This window comes from Oryx dammah, unplaced genomic scaffold, assembly GCF_014754425.2.
Source record: "Oryx dammah isolate SB20612 unplaced genomic scaffold, SCBI_Odam_1.1 HiC_scaffold_20, whole genome shotgun sequence".
NCBI lineage: Eukaryota > Metazoa > Chordata > Mammalia > Artiodactyla > Bovidae > Oryx > Oryx dammah.
In genome coordinates, this window is record NW_024070204.1 from 34,149,863 (window position 1) to 34,175,445 (window position 25,583).

Below are 25,583 nucleotides of genomic sequence, written 5' to 3' on the forward strand. Positions count from 1 at the left end.
GACAGCATATTAAAAAGCAGAGACATTACTTTGCGAACAAACATCTGTCTCCTCAAGGCTATGGTTTTTCCAGTAGTCATGTATGGACGTGAGAGTTGGACTATAAGAGAGCTTAGTGCCGAAGAATTGATGCTTTTGAATTGTGGTGTTGGAGAAGACTCTTGAGAGTCCTTTGGACTGCAAGGAGATCCAACCAGTCCATCCTAAAGGAGATCAGTCCTGAGTGTTCGTGGGAAGGACTGATATTGAAGCTGAAACTCCAATACTTTGGCTACCTTATGTGAAGAACTGACTCATTAGAAAAGACCCTGACGCTTGGAAAGATTGAAGGCAGGAGGAGAAGGGGACGACAGAGCATGAGATGGTTGGATGGCATCACTGATTCAATGGACATGAGTTTGAGTCAACTCTGAGAGTTGGTGATGGACAGGGAGGCCTGGCCTGCTGCGGTCCATGGGATTGCGAAGAGTCAGACACGAGTGAGCGCCTGATCTGAACTGAGCTGATTCATAGACAGATCCTTACTTAGATACATGTAACACACATGTTCATTAAAGAAAAAGATTGTGAAGCACAGTAGTAGAGGATGGTTTCAAAGAAGAGGTGGAGCTTGGAGAATAGGTAGAGTTTGGTATAGAAAGGAAAAAGAACGGTATAAGGAAATCTATTCATGCAAGGTTTGAGGATAAGCATAGTTTGGAATCAGTGAAAAGATCAGTATGGCAAGAATGGACAGTTTATGTTGGAACAGAGGAAAATATAAATAGAAATAAACTAAAGATGAGGAAAGGGACTTTGGAATTAAGTTTGTAGGTGTTTTTATTGAGGTTTCTTATGGAAATAAATAATAAAAACAGTTCTCAGATTTCAATAGTGATACAGTGGAAGGTGTTCTTTACTTGACTTCTAAGAATATATGGTATTTGAATTCCTATATTGACACCACTGCCAAAATAAAACACACTAGGCAAGTTTTAAGAGTTCTCTTTAATCTTTTCTGTCCTTAGAATATATCCCAGTGTATTAGTTTACCAGGGCTGCTGTAAAAAATTACCATAATTTTGGTGTCTTGAAACAACAGGATTTTATCCTCTCGCAGTTCTAGGGGCCATAAGTCTAAAATCAAGGTGTTAACAGTCTCATTCTCCCTGCTGGGGCTCTGGGTAAGAATCCTTCCTTGCCCTCTTCCAGCTTCTCGTGGCTCTAGCCATTGCTTGGTTTGTGGCTGCATAACTCCAGTCTCTGCTGTCATCTTCCCTTGGCCTTCTTCACTGTGTGTCAGTGTGTCTCCCATTTCTGTCTTTCATAAGAATACGTTCATTGGATTTGGGGTCCACCCTAAATTCAGGATGATCTTATCTTGAGATTCTTACATTTGAAAGACCCTTTTCCCAAATGAGGTCACATTCATTGATTTAGGTGGACATATTTTGGAGGAGGCCTTATAGTTCAACCCACCACAAATAATTTTATACAGTCAGAATCCTGTGGTGAGAATTACTTGGTTAAGTTTTTTTGTGTGTGATGGTGTTATTCAGTTCAGTTCAGTCGTTCAGTTGTGTCCAACTCTTTGTGACCCTATGGACTGCAGGACGCCAGGCTTCCCTGTCCATCACCAACTCCCGGAGTTTACTCAGACTCATGTCCATTGAGTCAGTGATGCCATCCAACTGTCTCATACTCTGTCGTCCCCTTCTCCTCCTGCCTTCAATATTTCCTAGCATCAGGATCTTTTCAAATGAGTCATTTCTTTGCATCAGGTGGCCAAAGTATTGGAGTTTCAGCTTCAGCATCAGTCCTTCCAATGAATATTCAGGACTGATGAATGAATATTAAGGACTAATGATTATATTATTTGATAATATAGTTATGCTGCTTGTGTTTGATTTTAGAGTTAGCTTTTTTAAAATTTGATTTAATACTGATTTCTGAATGTAACATTTACATGGTTCCAGAGTCAACCCAATAGGGAAGGTATTGGGAAGGTATACTCAAGAGCCTCACTACAATCCCATTCCTACCTTCCCTAGGGATAATGATTACATTACTTTCAACTTTGTCTTCCCTGATTTCTTTTTATGATTAAGCAGTACCTATACGTATTCTCATTTCTCCTTCATTCAGGACAGATTGCATTCTGTATACATTTATTTTGTACCTTGTTTTTTTTTCACTTAGTTTTTCCTAGGAATTACTCTGTTTCAGTTCATAGTTCTCATTCTTTTAAACTACTATATAATATTCCATGATGTGGATGTACTATATAGTCAGATTCCTGTGCTGAGACATTAGATTGTTTTCAAATTTTTATATTGCAAATAACGCTGTAATGAATAACATTTTGCATATGTTCTACATATTTGTGGAGGGTCAGCTTCTAGAAATGGGATTACTGAGTCAAAAGTTTATGTAAATGTATATGTGTGTGCTGTGCTAAGTCACTTTAGTCATGTCCGACTCTGTGACCTCCATGGACTGTAGCCCACCAGGCTTCTCTCTCCATGGGGTTTTCCAGGCAAGAATGCTGGAGTGGGTTGCCATTTCCTCCTCCAGGGGATCTTCCCAACCCCAGGATTGAACCGTTGTCTCTTTGTTCTCCTGCATTGGCAGGCAGGTTCTTTACCACTAGCGCCACCTGGGAAGCCCATGTAGTTTTGATATATATGCCAAATTAAACTACATTTTGCATTCTAGCCAGCATTGTATGAGAGTACTTGTTTCTCAACAGCATCCGTAATAGTGTGTTAACATTTCTCATTTATCAGGTTGGCTGGAATTCAGAAACTTGCTCTCAGTATAGTTTTAATTCTTGTAGTAACGGTAAGGCTGAACATACTCTTTTTGGGTGTTTAAGCGCCATTTTATTAAAGCTTTTATATCTGAATGATTTGAATGATGACAAATTGTTATTGAATACTGAGTCTACATCTTAATTAATTTTTATACTTTCTGCTCTTCATTTACGTTTGTTGTGATCTTTAAAATGAGATCTATTCATTGAGTTATTATGAAGATCAAATGAAAAAAAAAAAGGGGGGGGAGAATGTAAAGCAACAGGCACAGTGCCCAGCACATACTTAGCAAGTAGTCAAAATATATATTTTTTCTCTCCCTCTATACCTCAGTTTATATACATATACTGCCTACTAGTAGGCAGTCTAGTAAGTGTGTGTCCAAGGTGGGGCCAAGGGGCAGTGGGTGAAAGTGTATTTAGAGAGAGAGAAGGAGGGAGAGAGGGAAAGACTTTTCTGTAACAGAGAATTTATGATGTGTTAAATAGTATAGAGAACATTGCCTAGATTAAAAGGAGCCTGGTGGGCTGTAGTGCATGGGATTGCAAAGAGTCGTACACAACTGAGCACACACACACGATGTTTTATTAACTCCTTGGCTTTCATATTCTGAAAATTGTGATAACATTTTGCATAATCTGTTGTTGGTAGAAATTTGGCAGCATGATCCATGTGTTAGAGCAGCATCAGACTTTTTTCCAAAGAAGATTCTAACCTCCCTGAAGTTTCTGTGTGGAACATATTTTGAGTAAACTCCTTAAACTTTGTAAAGTTACCTCTCTTCATTTTCCTTGCCTAGATTGGTTGGTTAATAAAATATATATTGCTACCCTTAGTAATACTGTGTGTTTGTTTTCCATTTCAAACATGTACTCTGGACCATCTCAGTTTTTGAAAAGTCCAGTTCTGAGAATTAATGGAGGACTGTTCAGTGGCAACTTTCTGTCCATCCATTCCTCTGAATATTTACAATTTTACTCTTCGATAGAACCATACTATTAGAGATCTGTGTACTTGGATGGATTGCATTATTTTGGCCCCTTGTTGGTTTGTTTTTACTGAATTGTCCTTTTAAATGGATGTGATTAAAAAAAAAGAAGCAAAGTAGCTCGAAACATTTGGGGAGTTTTTTTTTTAGGGATGCCTTCAAGGACTTTCTTCATTATATCATCCAGAATCTTCTTTATGTGAACTCACTGGTGAAATTTCCCTCAGATTTCCAGTATCTTGGAAAAGCTGTACTTCTCCTGAACAGTCGATTCACTTTTTATAGACACTATGTATTTGCGTCTTTTCATTCCCAACTAGGAAACTTAAGCCGTATTTGAAGGCCAACTCTTGGGAGTTTTGGAGAGCATTATACTGTGCTTTACTCTGTACTATTTTTATTTATTTTCCTTATCCCAGTGTATCCTTTGTTCAAAATCCTTCACTTGTTTATCTTTCAACCCATGTATTCTTCTGGTAAACTGTTTCAGATCCTTGTGGAACAACACTGAATGTGGTACCTGTATTTATGAATGCATATGTGCATGTTACACCTTCAGTTACCCAAGCTAGAACCTGAAAGCTGTCCTAGATTCCCTCTCTCTCCACATCCAGGTTGTCTCCAGATTAATCTCTTTCTGTGTATCTGCCCTTTTCTTGCTATTAACCTTGCTTTCTCTTTGTTCAAGTGGTAGTTTATTTCTTACCTAATTGTTCTTCTTTCTTCTAGTACCTTTCTACAAGTTTAGCACCTTCTCTTCCACAGTGCTGCTATAGATCATGCTCTAATAACAGAATCTGTTCATATAATTTTCTTAATATAAACTGTTTCAAATTTGGACTCCTTAACCTAGCACATAGGCTTCTTTATAATCTGGCTTTTGTCTGTTTAACCTCCCTCAGTCCACACGCGCGTCATGCAGTTTCACAGCTTTCTCCCTTTGCACTTGCTTTTCCCTCTGCCCGCAACACCGTTCCCACTCTTCATCAATACCAACCTTTCAAAATTCATCACAGGTGACATCTTCCTCAGAAGGTTTTCCCTGTCTTTTAGCCCAGTAGTTACCACTGTGGCCCTAGGATCAGTAGCATTAGCATCATTGGGAAATTATTAGAAATGCTAAATCCTTGGCTATTACTCAGGGCTTACTGAATTAGAAATTCTGGGCATAAGACCCAGCAATCTCTGGTGCCTGTTGGTTTTCAGACTTTAGCAAGCATCAAAATCACCTTGCAGGGGAGTGTTGTTAAAATATCAGCTTCCATCTCTGAAACATCTTGGAATGGGTGGATATGATAGATTGTATTAATAGCTCCAGGCCTTCACCCCTGCCTGCGTCCAGGCTCTTTCCCAAGTGACTGTGTAGTTCCTGCCAGTGACATGACCAAAGGTTTGAAAAAACGTTTGTAAGATTGTGCTTGCACTTTTTGTGTCTCTGCCATCTCGAAGACCAACATGTCTAGCCTGACCCACTGGTTCTAGGAGACTGAGAGCTTTAAGCTATTTAGCTTTCTATTGGGTATATACCAAGGAGTGAAATTACAGGGCCTAGGGTAATCACCCAACAGATAATGTCCCTTCTCCAGAGTGTATGTACCCATTTTATATACAGCATTGTGTGAGCATTCCTGTTGTTACTATGCTGTCATTGCAACAGTTGATTACTTTTTAACCTTAAATATATCTTACTATGGTTGTCATTTACATTTTCTTAAAAACTAATGAACTAAAGCACCTTTTTGTATGGAAAATTAAGCTCTGTGAGGCCATACAGGAATTGTTATCTGTTTAGTTCACTGCTATATCCCTAGCTGCAACAGTGCATTGCATGTTATAGGCACTCAGTAAATATTTGTTGAATAAATAGTATAAGAGCAAAACTTGGTGAATGTCGAATTGAGAATTTGCTGACTTTGGCTAATAATTTATTCTGTGACCATATTCAACATACCTACTATCACTAGGTCTTGGTTTTCTTGCCTATAAAATAGATGTTTGTTTCCCAGAGATATTTTTCACCTATGAAATTGTGTGATTCTGGAATTTACAAATTGTTTTTCACATTTATGTTGTTTTGCAACTCATGTTTTACTTATTTTCTCTTGATTCTCTATTTTTTCATTTAATGTGCTTGGCTTACAATGATATACCAGTAACAGCACAGCTAGTGCTGTCTCTGAATAATATTCTCCACTAAATAGAATCAGAGCACCTCTCTGAAGAAAAGGCTGGTTTCCACTGTTGGGATAGGAAAGGTATGAGATGAGGTTGGCATATCTTATTGCACTGAAAAGTAAGGAATCTCTTAGATAAGACATAACAGAAGGACAAGAAAGTCAGCTTGGAGAAAGCTGCTGCTGCTGCTAAGTCGCTTCAGTCGTGTCCGACTCTGTGCGACCCCATAGACGGCAGCCCACCAGGCTTCCCCGTCCCTGGGATTCTCCAGGCAAGAACTGCCCCTGGCCAAATCGGGGAAAATTTTGAGCATCAAAATAAATGAATAATCATAGATTGCAACTCATTCAGTAAAAAAGAAATTGCCCAGTCCATACTGACATGAATGAACAGGGAGGAAGGGAAATGTCCCGTTACAGTAGAATGACCAGAAATAAAAAAAACATTGATAGAAAATCATTGATAGTAGTAAAATTAAGTAGTATAAGTTCAGTGGGAATTAGGTATTTAGTAGTCTCCCTTACACAAGCCTCTTTCCACAAACTGCAGACGGGTAACTTAATAACGGAGAATATGGTCAACACTGCATTAATCAAGTGATCAAAGTTAACATCATCAAATTAGCAAAAAACTGGTGTCAGACGCTTCCCGTTATAATGCACTAGGAGTCTATGATAATACCTACTAAAACATATCACTGGAATGCCAGATCTATGGATTATACAAACAAGTCAATAAATGCAAAGAAAGTACAGGGAACCAATCTAAATTCAAGAAGACTTAATGACAGCTGAATGTTATATTTGATTCTAGGTTGGTTCCTGAACCAGGGGGGAAAAACAGTTTAAAAAGAATATTATTGGGACAGTGGATAGAATAGGGACTTGGGATTAGATATTATTTTATAAATGTTAAATTTCATGTTTTTTTTCCCATTGGCTTCTTGTTATCTAAGAAAATGTTCTTGCTCTTATGAAATACATTTTTTGTTGCTCAGTTGTGTCTGACTCTCTGTGATCCCATGGACTGCAGCACGCCAGGCTTCCCTCCCTGTCTTTCAGTATCTCCTGGAGTCTGCTCAAACTCAGGTCCATTGAGTTGGTGATGCCATCCAACTCTCTCATCCTCTGTTGCCCCCTTCTCCTCCTGCCCTCAATCTTTTCCAGCATCAGGGTCATTTCCAGCGAGTTGGCTCTTCTCATCAGCTGGCCACAGTATTGGAGCTTCAGCTTCAGCATCAATCCTTCCAGTGAATACTCAGGGTTGATTTTCTTTAGGATTGACTGGTTTGGGATTGGAATGAAAACTGACTTTTCCAGGAAATACATAATTAAGGATTGAGAGAAATGGACTCTGATAACTCCAACTTGCTCTGAAATAGTTCAGGGGGATACACACACACACACAAAGGAGAACAGGGAGGAGGAAGGGATTGTGAAAGGTAAAGGAGACAGGCGAAAGGTAAGCAGGTGGTGAATCTGGGTAAAAGTTACAGCAGTTTCTTGTACTTGTATAGCAGTTTTGTGTAACTGTTAATTTTTGTAAGCTTGAAATTATATCAAAATTAAAAGTTATCTCTTCAACTAAGAAATTTTTTTAAAAAAGAAGCCTTCAGGAAAAACTAAAAAAAAAACTTTATGCCTATAAATTGCTTTGCAAAATTTCTAAATCAGCTATCAGAACTTTTAACTTGGTTCAATAATAAAAGCCCGTAAAGTGAATGAACTAGGTATTGTTTAGAACCCACAGACTATAATTGGCTTTTAATGATTCTTTATTTTGAAATAATTGCAGATTCATAGGAAGTTGCAAAAAAAAAAAAAAGAGTATGGGGATATCATGTATACCGTTATTAATCCAACCTCCAACAAAAGTAACATTGTATTACAATTTCAAAACCAGGAAATTGACATTTGTACAATCCAGTTTATTCAGATTTAGCCAGCTATGCATGTACTTTGTGTGTGTTTCTATATAGTTTTATCCTAAATGTAGTTTGACTGAAGGACTGAACACAAGCACACAGACAAGTAGTTATATGTAAACACCACTGTACTCAAGATAGAGAACTGTTCTGTCACCACAAGAACCACTTCCTTGTACTGTCACTTCATAGTCACACCTGCATTCCCCATCTCCAAGTTCTGGCAGCCACTGATCAGCCTTTCATCCTCATGTTGGTATGTCAAGAGTATCCCATGAAAGGAATCAAAATGCAGTATATATTTTTGAGATTGGCATTTTTCACTCAGTATAATTTCCTTGAGATTCATCCAAGTTGTTATGTGAATAGTTGGTACATTTTTATTGCTAAGTAGCATTCTGTGGTGTAGATTGACCAACTTGTTTAGCCGTTCGTGCACTGAAGGTCATTTGGGTTGTTTCCCATTTTTGGCTATTACAGATAATGCTGCTATGAACATTGATGTGCAGGTTTTTGCATGAACGTAAGTTTATTTCACACAAGAAACATTTTTGGGTTTTACTTTTTTTTTTTAACTTAGCATTCAGTTTTATGTTTTAAAGTTTATTCTGAGGCAGTAATTTTCATACTTTGTTGCTGTTGTTCAGTCTGCAAGTCATGTCCAACTCTGCGACCCCATGGACTGCAGCACACAAGACTCCTCTGTCTTTCAGTATCTCTCAGAGTTTGCTCAAACTCAGGTCCATTGAATTGGTGCTGCCATCCAACCATCTCATCCTGTCACCCTCTTCTGCTCCCCTCAGTCTTTGCCAGTATCAGGCTCTTTTCCAGTGCAGCTCTTCATATCAGGTGGCCAAAATATTAGAGCCTCAGCTTCAGCATCAGTCCTTCCAATGAATATTCGGGATTGATTTCCTTTAGGTTTGACTGATTTGATTTCCTTGCTGTCCAAGGGATTCTCAAGAGTTTCTCCAGCACCAGAATTTGAAAGTCTCAATCCTTCAGCATTCAGCCTTTTTTATGGTCCAGTTCTCTCACATTTGACATGATTGTTGGAAAAACTGTATTTGTGACAAACCATTTTTCCTTCTAGTCTTTTAAATCCATGTCTAATTTTGTAAACACAGTGAACTGAATTCAAGTTAGTATCTTTCAGGAGTATATAGAATCTCTATGAAAACAGAGAAATGGATTCAAAAAATTCAGGAACTACAGTTGCTGTATTCAGTAACTAAGATATGTTTTAACTTAGCATGTTTAAACTTAGCATTCAGTTTTATGTTTTATGTTAAATGGCCAGTTCAGTTCAGTCGCTCAGTCGTGTCTGACTCTTTGCAACCCCATGGACTGTATGTAACACGCCAGGCTTCCCTGTCCATCACCAACTCCCAGAGCTTGCTCGAACTCATGTCCATTAAGTTGGTGATGCCATCCAACCATCTTATCCTCTGTCGTCCCTTTCTCCGCCTGCCCTTAATCTTGCCCAGCATCAGGGTCTTTTTTTTTTTTAAGTGGCATGATTTGACATCAAAAGTGCCTTGCCCTGCTCTGTTAGGCTAGGTATGATCTAATTTATATGTACCTTTTCTCCTTAGTCTTGTATCAATGCATCATTGTGTACAGCGACAGAATCCCCTTTTCCTTTGTCCTGTAGGGACGTGAGCATGCTATTCACCGCCCCCACCCTGTCCCCATTTCTTCTTTGCCTTTTGCCTGTGTAACTCATATTAATGAGACTTCCTAAATGAGACATTGTTACTGTCCACCCTTCACTCTAAACTTGGTTGCAGTCTTTTTGTCTCTCAAAGTGCCCAGTTCTTTTCATTTAGAAAAGAGCAAGGACTCCAAAATATTAAGATAAGGGACTCTGGAATCAGACCTTGGACAAATTACTTACCTTCATATGCCCCAGGTTTTATTATCTTAAATTAATAATACTACCTGTTAAATAGGATAAGGATTAACTGAATTCAAATATGTAAAGATGAACTAAATATAAATTAATATGAAATTAAACATGTAAATCCCTTAGAACAATTCCAGGCGTATAGTAGATGCTAAGTATTCATCCATTATTATTGTTGTGAAGTTTATCACAATATGTGATCATCTGTTACATGGTGATTAGTCATAATATCACTACTAATGGATTCTCTAAGCTCTATGAGGATATTAACCATGTTTGGGGTGGTTTAAAAAAATTTTTTTTAAACCACATTATGCTCAAAACTCACTGTCAGAGCCTATTCTAGGTAGTAGATACTAAATGCATGATGGTGAACACGTAAGATTTAATGTTTTAAAAATCAAGAAATCAGATCATCAAGTAAAAGGAGATGAGTCACTTAGAAATTTCATTACCTGCTGATGAGCATATGTAATATTATCAGCTATCAAGTACTGGTAAAGAGAAGCCAAACTGCTTCCTCAACTCCAGGCAATTCAGTATTCTGATTGAAATTGAAAGTGTTTCAGTTCCATTTTAAGTTTAGTTTGCTTTTGTGTTTATTTGTGATATTGACTTGTGTCAAAATATTATTTGAGAAAACTATTTTTTAATATCCCTCTTTTCTGCACACCTCCCCTATCCCCATCAGTTTTCCTAGATTTTGTAAACAACCATGAAAGTCCCCTATAACAGGGGTCCCCAACCTTCGGGATCTAATGCTTGATGATCTGACATGGAGCTGATATAATAGTAATATAAGTATAGTGCACAATAAATGTAATGTGCATGAATCATCCCGAAACCATCCCCTCACTCCCCAGTCCACGGAAAAATTGTCTTCTGTGAAACCGGTCCCTGTTGCCAAAAAAGTTGGGGGCTGCTGCTTTATACATTTTGTATTCCTATTAACCTTCTAGCTCAGGATATAGTTAATGTTTTATTTTCTTTTTAATAATCTGTGTTTCATAGTAACTTTACTTTTGTGGGACTAATCATGTAAATCAGAAACTTCACTTAAAATTTAGAAACCCATTTTTCTTAATAAAAGATTTACCAATAATGACAGAATTTAAACAACTAAATATTTTTTCATTTATGTGTAGAAAGGATATGCCATTTAATGTTATGAAAATCTCATTTTATGATTAGTTCCTTTAATATTAGCATATTAAAATTTAAAAATAACATGCTTAACCTCAGTCCATGGAATTCTCCAGACAAGAATACTGGAGTGGGTAGCCAGCCATTCCTTTCTCCAGGGGATCTTCCCAACGCAGGGATCAAACCCAGGTCTCCTGCATTGCAGGCAGATTCTTTACCATCTGAGCAACCAGGGAAGCCCAATTTATATATTTACATCCTATAAAATAGCATAGTGGGAAGAATCTAGTGGAAATTATTAAAAAGGTTACTGTAGATAATGTGGGCTTCCTTGGTGGCTTCCTGGCAGGCTACAGCCCATGAGGGTCACAAAGAGTCAGAAATGACTGAGCGACTAAGCACTATAGGTAATGTGGGTAAGAAATTGCTTTTCTCTGTTTTTATTATTTCTTTTCCTGTAAGAAAGACTATTTAAAATAATTTTGAAGTTTAGCTCCTTAGAAAGGAGTTGTTAGTTACTAGTCTTAATTGACTTTTTACAAGGTTATTTTCCCTGAAAATTATCCTAATATAGTTATTTCACATTCATAAGTTATACTATGTAATTACTATATTTGGATCTCTTTAAATTCTTTTATTTTTTTTAACACCAATTACAGAAATAAAGCCTGAGGGAAACATGAACCATTCAGTTGCTTATAAAAGAATAGCATCACCGACTCGGTGGACATGAACTTGAGGAAACTCCATGAGATAGTGAAGGACCGGGAAGCCTGGCATGCTGCAGTCCATGGGGTCACAAAGAGTCGGACATGACTTAGCAACTTAAACAACAACAACAACCGTAGACTGAGTGGCTTATAAACAGCAGAAATTTATTTCTTACAGTTCTGGAGGTTGGGAAGTCCAAAATGAAGGTCCTGGCAGATTCGGTATCTTGTGTGTGAGAACCCACTTTCTGGTTCATAGATGGCCATATTCTTGCTGTATCTTCACATGGTGGAAGTATCAGAGGAGCTCTTTAAAGTCTCTTTCCTAGGGGCATTAATCCTGTTGGTGAGAATTTCACCCTCATGACCTAATCACCTCTCATGAGCCCCACTTTTAAATATTGTCACCATCATACTGGGATTAGGGTTCCTTATACAAATGGGGTGGGGGGGAGATAGAAACATTCACTTCATATCACATGGTTTCACAGTAATAGGTGTGTTAAAAGAAAGGCTTTACTTAATCCTAAGTATGAGATGATATTTTGTACCCAGCAAAAAATTTCCCTTAATTAAAATAAAATGTGGAAGTTAACACATTTTAAATTACTCCAAAGAAATTTTAAAAAAGAAAGAGCAAGGTACATATGAAACAGGCTGTTTATTATGGGAGACTTTAAGGACATGAAAGGTAAACAGAAGAGTGTAATGAATGCCTAATGTCCGTCACTTAGCTTCAGCAGTAATCAACATGCTGTCATTCTAATTTCATCCATACCTCCATCCATTCTGTAACCACTGCTAAATTATTAGTAGCAGTATTATTACTTCTGTAGTATTTTGGAATTTGGTAATACGTATATTGAAAAATAGAAATCTTGGGTATACTCATATAACCAACATCCCTCCATGATACAGAACATTTTCATTACACCAAAAACTTTCTGCATGTCTCTTTGTAGTTGCATCCCACCACCACCATCATAAAAAAAACATACTGCTAAGTTGGACTTCATAAAAAGTTCAAAAGATATTGTTAAGAGAGTGAAAAGGCAAAAGATAAGGATACAATATTTGTAAATAGTATCTAATAAAGAACATTTATCTAAAGCATGTAATTCATGCTCTCAGAAGTCAGTAATAAGATTGCCAACTGCCAACCTCTACTCTAGACCTGCACTTGTTCTTCAGTCGCTAACTCAAGTCCAACTGTTTGCAGCCCCATGGACTGCAGCACACCAAACTCTTCTGTCCTTCACTGTCTCCTGGAATTTGCTCAAAGTCATGTCCATTGAGTTGATGATGCCGTCCAGCCATCTCATCCTGTCCTTCTTGTTTTGCCTTCAGTTTTCCCCACATCAGAGTCTTTTCTAGTGAGTCGGCTCTTTGCATCAGGTGGCCAAAGTATTGGGAGCTTCAGCAGGAGCTTTAGCTGATAATTGATGATCTGACATGGAGCTGATATAATAGTAATATAAGTATAGTGCACAGTAAATGTAATGTGCATGAATCATCCCTAAACCATCCTTCTTATTTATATTCAGGGTTGATTTCCTTTAGTATTGACTGGTTTGATCTTGTAGTCCAGGGGACTCTAGAGTTTTCTCCAACACCACAGTTTGAAGGCAACAGTTCTTTGGTGCTCAGCCTTCTTTCTTTATGGTCTTACTCTCACGTCCATACATGACTGTGGAAAAATCGTATCTTTGACTATATGGACCTTTTTCAGCAAAGTGATGTCTCCGGCTTTTAATACACTGTTTGTCATGGCTTTCTTCTAAGGAGCAGGCATCTTTTAATTTCATAGCTGCAGTCACTGTCTGCAGTGATTTTGCAGCCCGGGAAACTAAAATCTGTCACTGTTTCCACTTTCCCCCCATCTATTTGCTATGAAGTGATGGGACACGATGCCGTGATCTTAGTTTTTTTAAGGTTGAGTTTCAAACCAGCTTTTTCAAAGCAGAGATATTGAGTAGGTAGTTGGATTGAGTGTATTGTATGTGGGGAGAAGTCACAATAGGAGATATAAATTTTAGAGTTATCAACATACAGGTGCTATTTTAAAATCTTGAGATCAGATGAGATTAACAGCATAGGTAGAACAGGAAGACGAGAAGGAACCAAAATAGGATTCAGGAGTGGCCTGTCTTGTGAGGAAAAACCAAAAGAATATGTTGTTCTGGAAAACAGAATTGTGCAAACAGAAGATTAATCAGCTCTGTTGAATGCTGGGTCAAATAATGAAATCGGAGTTTTGTCCATTGCAGTTAACAATGTAGATTCATGCCATTACTAACCATGGTAAGACTTTCGGTGGAATGATGAGAATAAAAACCCAGTGTGGTCTCAAGAGAAAGTAGAAGAGTTAGAGGTGAATATGGACAAATGAAGTATTTTGCTGTGAAAGGAAGCAGAAAATGAAGCAGTTTGATGGAGGATATAGGAAACAAGGGTTTTTTTAATTTTGTTTTTGGAGAATAGTAGTAGTTATCAGCATATAGATGTTTATATGCTGATTGGAATGATCCAGTAAGAGGGAAAATTGATGAAACAGGAGAGAGAAGAAGGTTGTTGGAAGTGACCTCTTTGAATGGGTTAGCACAGAAGAGAGATCATTAATGTGCATTATACATGAGCAATCATGCTTTTTTTTTTGGTACATCTTTATGTACTCTTTGGAGAAGGAAATGGCAGCTCACTCCAGTATTCTTGCCTGGAGAATCTCACGGACAGAGGAGCCTGGCAAACCATGGTCCATAGGGTCGGAGAGAGTCGGACACGACTGAAGTGACTAAGCACAAGCGCACATGTACTGTTTCTGTTATTCTTTTTGGTTCTTTAAGTAATGATCTTAAGCTGTGGAATAATTTCCTAAAGTACCTGAAACATACTCGTTTTCCTACTGAGTTGTCTTAAAGAATTCATTGTTTCTAGGGACTTATTATATTAGGATCAAAATAGCCAGACGGAGGACCTGGATAGGTATTTTCCCAAAGAAGACTTAAAGATAGTTGACAGGCACGTGAAAAGATACTCAACATCACTAATCATCAGAGAAATGCAATTCAAAATCACAGTGAGATATCACCTCACACCTTTCAAAATGACTATTATCAAAAAGTCAACAAATAAAAGAACTCTCATGAACTCTTTGTGGGAATGTAAATTGGTGCAGCCACTGTGGAAAACAGTATAGAGGTTCCTCAAAAAATTAAAAACAGAAGTGCCATACAAAACAATTCCACTTCTGGGTATTTCTCTGAAGAAAGCAAAAACACTAATTTGAAAAGATGTATTCATCACATTATTTACAATAACCAAGGTATGAAAGGAACCTGAGTGCCCATTGATAGGTGAATGGATAAAAATGATGTCATATAGATATGTACCTATTCACATATATATATATATATATATATATACATATACATATACATATATTCTTTTTTATGGCTGATAACATGTTGTCATTTGCAACGACGCATATGGACCTAGAGGGTATTATTCTAAATGAAATAAGTCAGGTTAAAACAGATACCATATGATTTCACTTATATGTGGAATCTAAAAGCAAAACATAAACATAAGAAAGCAGAAACAGTTATAGATGCAGAGAACAAACAGGTAGTTGTCAGAGGGAAGACGGGTGAGGGGATTAGTGCAATAGGTGAGAAAGATTAAGAGGTACAAACTTCCAGTTAGCAAATAGATGAAGCACAAGGATGAAGTGTACAGTGTGGGGAATATAGTAAATAATGTAATATTGTTGTATGGTGACAGATGGTAACTAGACTTCCCACATTGATCATTTTGAAATGTATAGAAGTACCAAATCATTATGTTGTATACTAGGAACCAACAGTGTTGTAGATCAGTTAAGCTTCAAAAACAAGCAAACTCAGAGATCAGATTTGTGGTTATCAGAAAGAGGCTGGGATTGCGGTGTGGGGGAGGGGGTTAGGAAATTGAAGGTAGTCAAAAGGTACAAACTTCCAGTTACAAGATAAAGCACTAAAGATGTCATGTGAACATGATAAACATAATTAAACACTGCTGTATGTTATATATGAAAGTTGTTAAGCAAGTAGGTCTTAAGAGTTTTTATCACAAGAAAATTTCTTTGTATCTGTATGAGATGATAGATGTTTATTAAACTTACTGTGGCATCAAAACGAAAAAATCAGAGTAACCAGAGTTTTTTGAAAAGATTCTAAGGGCAGACAAATCACAGATAGCTAATAGGACGAAGATGAATGATAAACCTATTACTTGCTTTTATCACTTAATATTACTGTAGAAGTCTTCATGTATTCAGGCTTTTCTTATATTTTATATGCACCCCAAAATTGCTTATATGTGTTAAAAAAAATTTTACAAACTTCAGAATCTGTTGCTTTTTAGTGGTGGTGAATGATTATTTCAGAAGAATCTGGCCAGTCTTTGGACTAGTGGGAAAAAAAATGTGACTATAAAAATTTTGTAGTAGTTGAAAGTGTGCCCTCTTGTGGACTGTTCAGTGATTTAACATTAAAACATTTTTCTCTTACATTTTAGATTCAATTGATTATATATCATCAAGTGTGTTATGGTCTAAAGTTGAGACCTACATCTAAATAGTATAGTTCCTTAAGACCTCAGCCTCATTTAGAAGAAATAAAATGACCATTGTTTGATTTTTGCATTTCTGATCCCATTGTATAGGAAATCATCTTGTGATAAAGGAATCAATCTTAAGTTATATTGTACTATATATAATACAACATAGATTTACTTATTTACTTACCTAGCTGCTTAGGATTTATATTCTACCTATTTCCCAAAAGAATTTGAGGCAGTGTATTCTATTAAATGTAATATAAACTGAGACAATAAAAATATAACAGTTTTAAGCCCTCCCTCTCACCTTCCTCACCAAAGAAAAGGAGAAATTAGTATTACCAAGGAAGGAAAAGTGCTAATTAGCTAAACAGTCCACACATGTAAAATGTTGGTTTATTCAAAATAATATAATCCTGTAAGACAGCCTAAAGAACACTGAACTAGAAATCCAAACTTTTGTAGGTCAGTTTACAAGCTGTGAGACCTTAAACAAACATTTTGCTTCTCTGAGGAATGTTTCATTTACCTTTTTTTACTGTTTGTCTTTTCTGTCACAGCATTGTAGATACCTCCCAGTTTGATGTCCTTCATATATGGTTGGGAATATAAGATAAGATTAGAAACACCTGAGTTCAGGAGCTTCCCTGGCTTCACCCCAGTTAGTTCAGACAGTAAAGAAAGTAAAGAATCCGCCTGCCATAACAGAGACATGGGTTCAATCCCTGAGTCAAGAAAGTCCCTTGGAGAAGGAAGTGGCAACCCACTCCAGTATTCTTGCCTGGGGAATTCCATGGACAGAGGAGCCTGGTGGGCTACAGTCCATGGGGTCACAAAGAGTTGGAACAATCAGTGACTTCACTTACCTGGAGTGTTAGTACCTCGGGTTTATATAAAAGTTGAATGAGAGTACATTTAAAGTGTTTTATATATCAGTTTTTATTATATAGTAGGTACTGAATAAATGTTAAGTTATCAATCCTGCCAATTTTTCATTACTAAGAAAGTGAGATTGTTGAGGCAAGATTGTACACATTTTTTTGGCTGTGGGTTACAAAAGTGGCTGTCCAGAAATGTTTATCTACCATCAGATTATACACTTGTTTTTTATTCCAAATCCATTTTGATTTGAATTTTATTATTGTAACTTTTACCAATACTGTTTTATTTGCATTTCTATCATTTACATGAGGAAATCATATTTTGAAGTGAAATTAAGTGAGTGAAGAACTGGGGTCTTTATAAATCTTGCCAAGTTCTTAGAAGGTCCCTTCAGACTCATTATAATGGGCCGAAGTAAGAGATTAGCATAATATCTCCCACTGATTAACCATTAGTAATTTTGTGCATCACAGTCCCTAGGACTGCTATACATATTTGTAATACTATGGTGATATACATACTGGAATTTCAAATAATAATTTTTAGTAGGGTTTTCAGACGTAGGGAGTACTTTATATTGAAAGATTCCTTTTCACTAATCCACCTGTTTCTCCTCTGTTCCTCTAAAGTATTTTCCAGTTGGCAGTAGTACAGTTAACTTTCTGCATTACTTACAGTGTGCCAGGTAGTATGTCAGGTGATTTACATGTATTATTTTGTTTTATTCTTATTACCACTTATGAAGGGGGCTACTTTCTTTACTCTTCCATTTATTTAAACCAGCAACTTTCAGACTGCTTTGATTTGGTGACTCATAAGTAGAATGACATGTTACCTGGACTCACAAAGCAATGTGCAATATAGCCTTATATTTCTGTTTCATCCCTCTCAAAATTGATCTCAACCCATTAAATTTACAATCTACAAATCAGTCACCATTCACAGGTTTTAAATAAAGCACTGCCTTCAGAGACAGTTCTAAAGCACTCTTTATAATCTGTTTATAAAAACTTAAATTTTTAAAGTTGAATTAAAATGTATGAGTAAGGGGAATTATTAATGTTATATCATTATATTGTTTTGAAGATTATAAACCAAAAAACGCATAGATTTCTCCTGAAGGTTACTGACTAGCTTCTCTTAAAAAAAGAGAAGTATTTAAACTGTTTAAAAATTACAATTCAGCTTTCTATTTGAGCACTATGTCTTAGTTAATTGATGTAGAACAGACTCTTTTTGTTTGCTGTTTATGAAGCTATTTAATAAAGATACATCTTTTTCAAAATTTATTTATTTTTTAATTCAAGGATAATTGCTTTACAGAATTTTGTTGTTTTCTGTCAAATATCAACATGAAATCAGCCATAGGTGTACCTATGTCCCCTCCCTCTTGAACCTCCCTCGTATCTCCCTCCCCATCTCACCCCTCTAGGTTGATTCAGAGCCCCTGTTTAAGTTCCCTGAGACATACAGCAAATTCCCATTGGCTATCTATTTTGCATATGGTAATGTAAGTTTCCATGTTACTCTCTCCAGACACCTCACCCTCTCCTCCCCTCTCACCATGTCCATAAGTCTGTTCTCTATGTCTGTTTCTCCACTGCTGCCCTGCAAGTGAATTCATCGGTACCATCTTATTCCATATATATGCATTATTATGCAATACTTTTCTCTTTCTGACTTACTTCACTCTGAATAATAGGCTCTTGATTCATCCACCTCATTAGAGCTGACTCACATGTGTTCCTTTTTATGACTAGTACTCCATTGTGTATATGTACCACAGCTTTATCCATTCATCGGTCAGTGGACATCCAGGTTGCTTTCGTGTTCTAGCTATTGTAAATAGTGCTGCAGTGAACATTGGGGTACATGTGTCTTTTTCAATTTTGGTTTCCTCAGGGTATTTGCCTAGGAATGGGATTGCTGGATCATCTGGTGGTTTTATTCCTAGTTTTTAAAGGAATCTCCATACTGTCTTCTGTAGTGGCTGTATCAATTTACATTCCCACCAACAGTGCAAGAGGGTTCTCTTTTCTCCACACCCTCTCCAGCCTTTATTGTGTGAAGACTCATCTTTCAATAATGTGCACATTATTTAAGGAAGGCAAGTTGAAGATAAATTTTTATGCATATATGATGTGGAAAAGAAAATAGTGTTTGTCAAAATTGAGTATCCTTGTCCAGTAATACAGCCACATTGTTTAGGTTCTGACCTTTGCTCCACAAATTACTTGAAATTCCTTGTAAATTAATTTTCTCATCAGTAAAATGCAGGAAAAAAAAGAGTACCTACCTTACTTCATTGTTGTGAGGACTAAATGTGTTGTTGCATACAAAGCACTTTGCAGTGTGAACATACAGTAAGTAATATATGCATGATGGCTGTTACTGTTATATATAGCTTGAGCAAGAAAGCAGAACATTTTATTTTTTAAGCATTTCCCTAGAAGTAATATATTTGACATTGTTACAAATAATTATCTGTTTTTTGTTGCAGTGTTTGGGAAATGGGAAGTAATGACAGCTGGCACCTGAACTAAGTACTTTCATAGGCAACACCATTCCAGAACTTCAGGATGAATGGGGATATGCCCCATGTCCCCATCACTACTCTTGCGGGGATTGCTAGTCTTACAGACCGTAAGTTTGGTTAACATTCTACTCTGACATTGATTTTTAAAGAGACTATGACAATAATTGTTGGTGGTGTCATAAATAACACAAAGTGTGTAAAGAGTTTAGATTTTGAATGACACATTATTATTTCCTTTGGTTTACTGGCATAAGTGTGAAAGTAACAAAATTAGTGAACTAATAATAAAACCTTAATTTCTCTTTCATACTAAGGACCCATTAAGAAATGGTAGTATGTTTTTGTTTAAAGGTCTTGCATGAAAGGTATAAATGTAAAAAGTAAGGATCACAGAAGATGAAACAATCATTAAGAAAAATTGAAACTGAAGAAACATGGTTTGCATATAGGAATTATTACACACTTTTAAAAAAGCATTTAGGGAAATGGTAACTGAAACTGCCCTTCAAAGAAGGAAATTTGATAGCCCCACTTAATCTAATTTCTTAGTGATATTTATTTTGGATATCATGTTTGGTAATCTTTTGGAGTTTGTCACAGATGTCAGGAGTCTATTTTACCATGAACACTTAAGTTTCTTAAGAACATTGTCATTGACTTGAGGTTTAGTTCAGTTCAGTCGCTCAGTCATGTCTAACTCTTTGCAACCCCATGGACTGCAGCACGCCAGGCTTACCTGTCCATCACCAACTCCCAGAGCATGCTCAAACTCATGTCCCTTGAGTCGGTGATGCCATCCAACCATCTCATCTCTGTCGTCCCCTTCTCCTCCTGCTTTCAGTCTTTCCCAGCATCAGGGTCTTTTCCAGTGAGTCAGATCTTTGCATCAGGTGGCCAAAGTATTGGAGCTTCAGCTTTTGCATCAGTCCTTCCAAGGAACATTCAGGACTGATTTCTTTAGGACTGACTGGGTTGATCTCCTTGCTGTCCAAGGGACTCTCAAGAGTCTTCTCCAACACCACAGTTCAAAAACATCAATTCTTCAGCACTCAGCTTTCCTTATGGTCCAACTCTCACATCCATATGTGACAAAACCAGAGCTTTGACTAGACGGACCTTTGTCGGCAGGTTTAATTAGTGGAGTGCAATATTTTAGGGACTCATTCCTTTGGTAGGCAACTTTAATTCTTAGTCCTTGTGTAAAAACTACTCACAATGTTAGTCCTTATTCTACCTGATAAATAAAGGGGAGAAGACATATGAGAAGGAAGGGTTGATGGTGAATAGCTGACATCCTTTCTTTGTAAAACAAGCATTTTGCAAGATACAAGGTTTCATAAAAGCAGCTATAGGAAAATAACTTCAAGAAATGTTTTCATTTATGTTCCCCCAAATACTGTTTTTTTCTGTTGTTAATTTCCAGCTAGTTTAAGTGGGTGTAAAATAGATAACAGCCTACAGCTTTGAAGCAGGGCTAGTTTATAAAATTTTATATAACAAGAAAGTAGTTGGTGTGGTTAAAATAGGTAAGAAAGCTTTTGAAATAGTCTTTAGTTTTGGTTATCACTTTGTTCAAGTAAGGCATAAATTCATATGATAACGTTGTAGGAGTGCAGAGTCAAATAAACAACCAGGAATTTCTTTTTTTTGTTGTTGGGGGACGGTGAGTTCTGTGCATTATCTCAGCTGTACCTCATTTAAAAAATTTTTCTGCCCAATAAATTCTACTTATTAAGTAATGATTTGTTTCCAATGTTTTTATGAACAGAAACCTATTATTACCCATAGTGACTGAGTGGCATGATAGTTAATTCTATATAGGTAATTAAAAATTAAACCAAAAACAAAGACAATGTTGTTAACTTTTTAACTTTTATTTTAAACAAATGAACAAATTCCTTCTATGTAAAGAGACATTAAGTCACTGAATTTAAATAACTGTGAACACTAATGTCCTTTTTTTTTTTTGCTGTCAGAATAGAATGAAGAGATTATTTAGGAATTTACAACTTAAAGCAAAATTCCTTAGATATTTTTCTTTCTTTAGAATCCTATTCTATGGATGTTGTTCTCCTACCAAAGTGAGCTATTTTTGTGTTTGCCCAAGCTTTTAAAAACACACATGAGTTGTCTATCTGGTGAAGAGTCAGATATTGTTACTTGGTTTATTTATTTGATTGTGATAAATCTTTACAGTAGAAGTAAATTGGATTAATTAATATACTCAATTTTTAGAAATTACTTATTTTTTTAATCCTACTTTTTTGGCTATTTATAAAATTAATAAAGATATTAAGACATGAGAAGTTAGCACAGAGTTTTAGTCTCAGTAGTATAATCTATTGTGGCCAAAGGGACGTTTGGGGAGTTTTGTAGAGTACTTTGGGGTTTGTTTGGGGAGAAACAGAATGCCTTTTAATAATTTGTCACACTGATATTTTACAACTTATTTTTAATCCCATATATATTTAAGCATGAAAGAGGTTTCATACTGTTACTCAGTTAATTTCTCTGATTTTATTCCAAATAGTCCTGAACCAGCTGCCTCTTCCATCCCCTTTACCTGCTACAACTACAAAGAGCCTTCTCTTTAATGCACGAATAGCAGAAGAAGTGAATTGCCTTTTGGCCTGTAGGGATGATAATTTGGTTTCACAGCTTGTCCACAGCCTCAACCAGGTATCAACAGATCACATGTAAGTATATTCTAAAGTAAGATGAAATGTTTTGGTCCTAGTAAGAGAATCAGTATTCATGGTTTAACTTTTATTTCTAAAACAGTTTAATATATAATTTTAAATTATTGGAATATCCTCTTGAAAATATAGCCTTATTGTGATGAGATATTAATGAGATTTAAATAGACCATAGTTACTTTGAGATGGTAGTTCTGATGCATGTAATTCTATGAATATTTTTTTGATTCTTGTAATAATCTTGGGATTCATCAAGATGGATCTGTGCAGAGGTCTCAAGTTGTTCATTAATTTAGCTCTTTTTCCTGAAATTGCTGGAGTAGTTAGAATTCCTGGGCACTAGGGACTTTAATGATGGTTCTGTTTGGAATAGGCTTATATGCTTTTCATGTAAAGTATAGCAAGAACTCAGAGATTAATTTCAAGGAAGGTTGCTACAGAATTTGGAACTAATTTTTCTCCAGGATTTACTGTACAGTGTGAACATAGATGTGTATTTTCACACAGTTGACTTTAAAATAATATGAACTTAAATATGTAGCTTATTTACAGACTTTTTGCACAAGTATACTTTTTAAATTTTACTTTTTACTACCAAAACAGTATATATGTATACTCAACACAATGTATAAAACACACTACTCAACACAAAAATGTATAAAAAGTTCATAACCCACTGCACAGTGGTACACTTGTGCCCTTCCGTTCTTTTAATTTTTTTAACTTAAAGATACATTATTTAGGAGAATGAGTATAAAACACATTATAATGAACAGATCTCTGCCATTACTTGTAGCTCATACTTTGGGGCCATTTTTTAAGCTGATGAATTTAGGAGAAATAATAAATGTGAATTTTCTGATGGGAAACTGAGAAATGATTGTTTTAAATCAGAAGGAAGTATATCTCTACAGAAGTTCAACAGTGTCTGAGTATTTTATTGCTTCTCATACCAGTGCATTCTCTTCTTTTTGGCTCTGTTGGGACTGTATTGCGGCTTGTGGTCTCTTCATTGCAGTGCACGGCTTTCTCTCGTTGTGGCTTGTGGGGGCTTCTGAAGTTGCAGTGTGTGGGCCTAGTGGTTGTGGCTCGAGGGCTTAGTTGCCCTATGGCATGTGGGGTATAGTTTCTCTACCAGGGATCAAACCTGCGTCCCCTACACTGGATGGCGGATTCTTAAATTATTGGACTACAAGGGAAGGCCCTACCTGAACATTCTTAATCGAAAGATTTTCACCACATATTTAGAGAGAGGGGAATAGCACATATACAATTATGATTAATTATATGGTGAGCTGCTTTGATTGCCCCCAGAAATGTATTTCATTTTATCATTAGACACCATCTTTATGAATCTTTCTTACTAGATTTAATGAGTGCAACAGTGACATGTAAAATTTAAAAGTTAAAATACTGCCTAAATTTTATTTCTTAGCATTTACCTATAGTTGTGAACTTAACTTGCTACTTACTAACTGCAGCTATTCTTAACCACTTACTTGGGTTTTTTTCTCCCCAGTGGCTTTATTTGAGATGAGAATAAAGAGGGGGAAATTACATAACCTTGGGTCTTGCCTTAATCAACATGGCAAAATTATTTCATTCAGAGGACATTCTCAAAAAGACAAACTCACTTATATTCAGATATAAGGGAGAAAATATATTCCAAGCCCGGATATCAAATTCTGTGCATAATTATCACCTTTACCCTTCCATTATTTTGAATAGACACTTATTTTATACTTTTATGCTAATATAAACATTCTTACATAAACTTACAATCCATAAAGTAATGTTTTGGGTTCTTTTTGTTGCTGTTGTTTAAAATAAAATGGGGAAAGGAAAGAAGTCTATAATCTAAGTAATAGAAAATAAAGAATTCTTAATGACCATCACTTTTTTAATGTTTTATATTTATTTTTTCAATGCCAGAGAGTTGAAAGATAACCTTGGCAGTGATGATCCAGAAGGCGACATACCAGTCTTGTTGCAGGCCGTCCTGGCGAGGAGTCCTAACGTTTTCAGGGAGAAAAGTATGCAGAACAGATATGTACAAAGTGGTGAGGTTTTTAATAATTGAATTTCACAGTATATATATTTTTAATGTGTCTTGTATCAGAACTTGCTTCACATGTAAATTCAGCTGTCTCCTTTAACAAATTAGCCTGTCATCTGTGAATGTTCTGTGATACCCTGAATCAAACCAAGAACAAAAAGGAAACTAAATAATAGATGGTAACATTCTTGCAGTTTATTTCAATTAGGCAAAACTTAATATGCAGTTTGCTAGATATTTCAAAATGTATTAATTTAGTCAACGAAAGAGCTTTTTATTTTAGAAACCTAGAATAGATATGAAAGAAGTCTTTTCATTAATCAAATAATAAAAATATCTGCAGAGCTTCTCAAAATGTAGTATGTGTATAAATAAATATACCAAGTATTAGTTTTAGTACTGATGGTGATTACATTCATGGTTATATAGTAATTGGTTTAATACTTCTGTTCTTTAGAAATAGAAAAAGGTTTACAACTAAAGTATTACTACTAAGGAAAACTCTATTTATAATAAGCATTAGAAAAACCATAAAAATACTACATCTAGTGCATATGATTTTTCTGCAGTCAAGGAGAATCCTTAAGTTAGGAGCCTTGTTCTGGTCTGAAGCTTACTGAATCTAGTAAGCTCAAGTGCTTGCTTCCCTCTCAACAGTAAAACAGCCAGAAGGGAATAGTTAGACAACCCAGGAAGATCCAGTTTATTTAATTGATTATTTGTATTCAAGAATATTGCCACATTTGCTGACAGTACCTCCGTGAAGCTCATCATTCCATTTCTTAGTTTTGTTTTTAAATAGTATTACTGTGTTGATGGTGTATCCTTATGTGTGAATCGTGTTTTTAAAGCAATTGCATAGTTGCTATCCATTTCCCAAAGTGAATCTAGGGAAATTTCCTTTTAGGAAATCGAAGTCAGGTATGCAGGACAAGACTGTATCTTCATCCGTCTTGGATGGCAGTAGTAGGTCACAGATAGAAATGGTGAAAGGAAAGCTAGAATTAAACATACTCTGGAAGAATGTTGGAATGAAAGAAAATATGGAGACATCATTGATTGGAAGAAAGACTATAGGCATATCTTGTTTTGTTGCACTGTGCTTTACTGCACTTCTCAGATGGTGCCTGTTTAACAAATTGAATGTTTATGGCAGCTGTGCATTGAGCAAACCTGTCA

The 25,583-nt window shown here is 36.2% G+C and overlaps 1 protein-coding gene across 3 annotated transcripts in view; it reads left to right on the forward strand.

Annotated features, from left to right (window-relative positions):
* The window catches only part of NIPBL (NIPBL cohesin loading factor), a 197,574-nt gene that overhangs the window by 64,858 nt on the left and 107,133 nt on the right, over positions 1 to 25,583 (forward strand). For 2 of the 3 annotated variants that reach the window (XM_040262351.1, XM_040262349.1), the window contains exons 2-4: positions 19,617 to 19,759; positions 22,183 to 22,348; positions 24,281 to 24,408. In XM_040262351.1, coding sequence (XP_040118285.1) covers positions 19,696 to 19,759; positions 22,183 to 22,348; positions 24,281 to 24,408 — 358 coding nt within the window. In that variant the 5' untranslated portion in view covers positions 19,617 to 19,695. The remainder of the gene's footprint in view (positions 1 to 19,616; positions 19,760 to 22,182; positions 22,349 to 24,280; positions 24,409 to 25,583) is intronic. The other variant, XM_040262350.1, reaches the window with a different exon arrangement.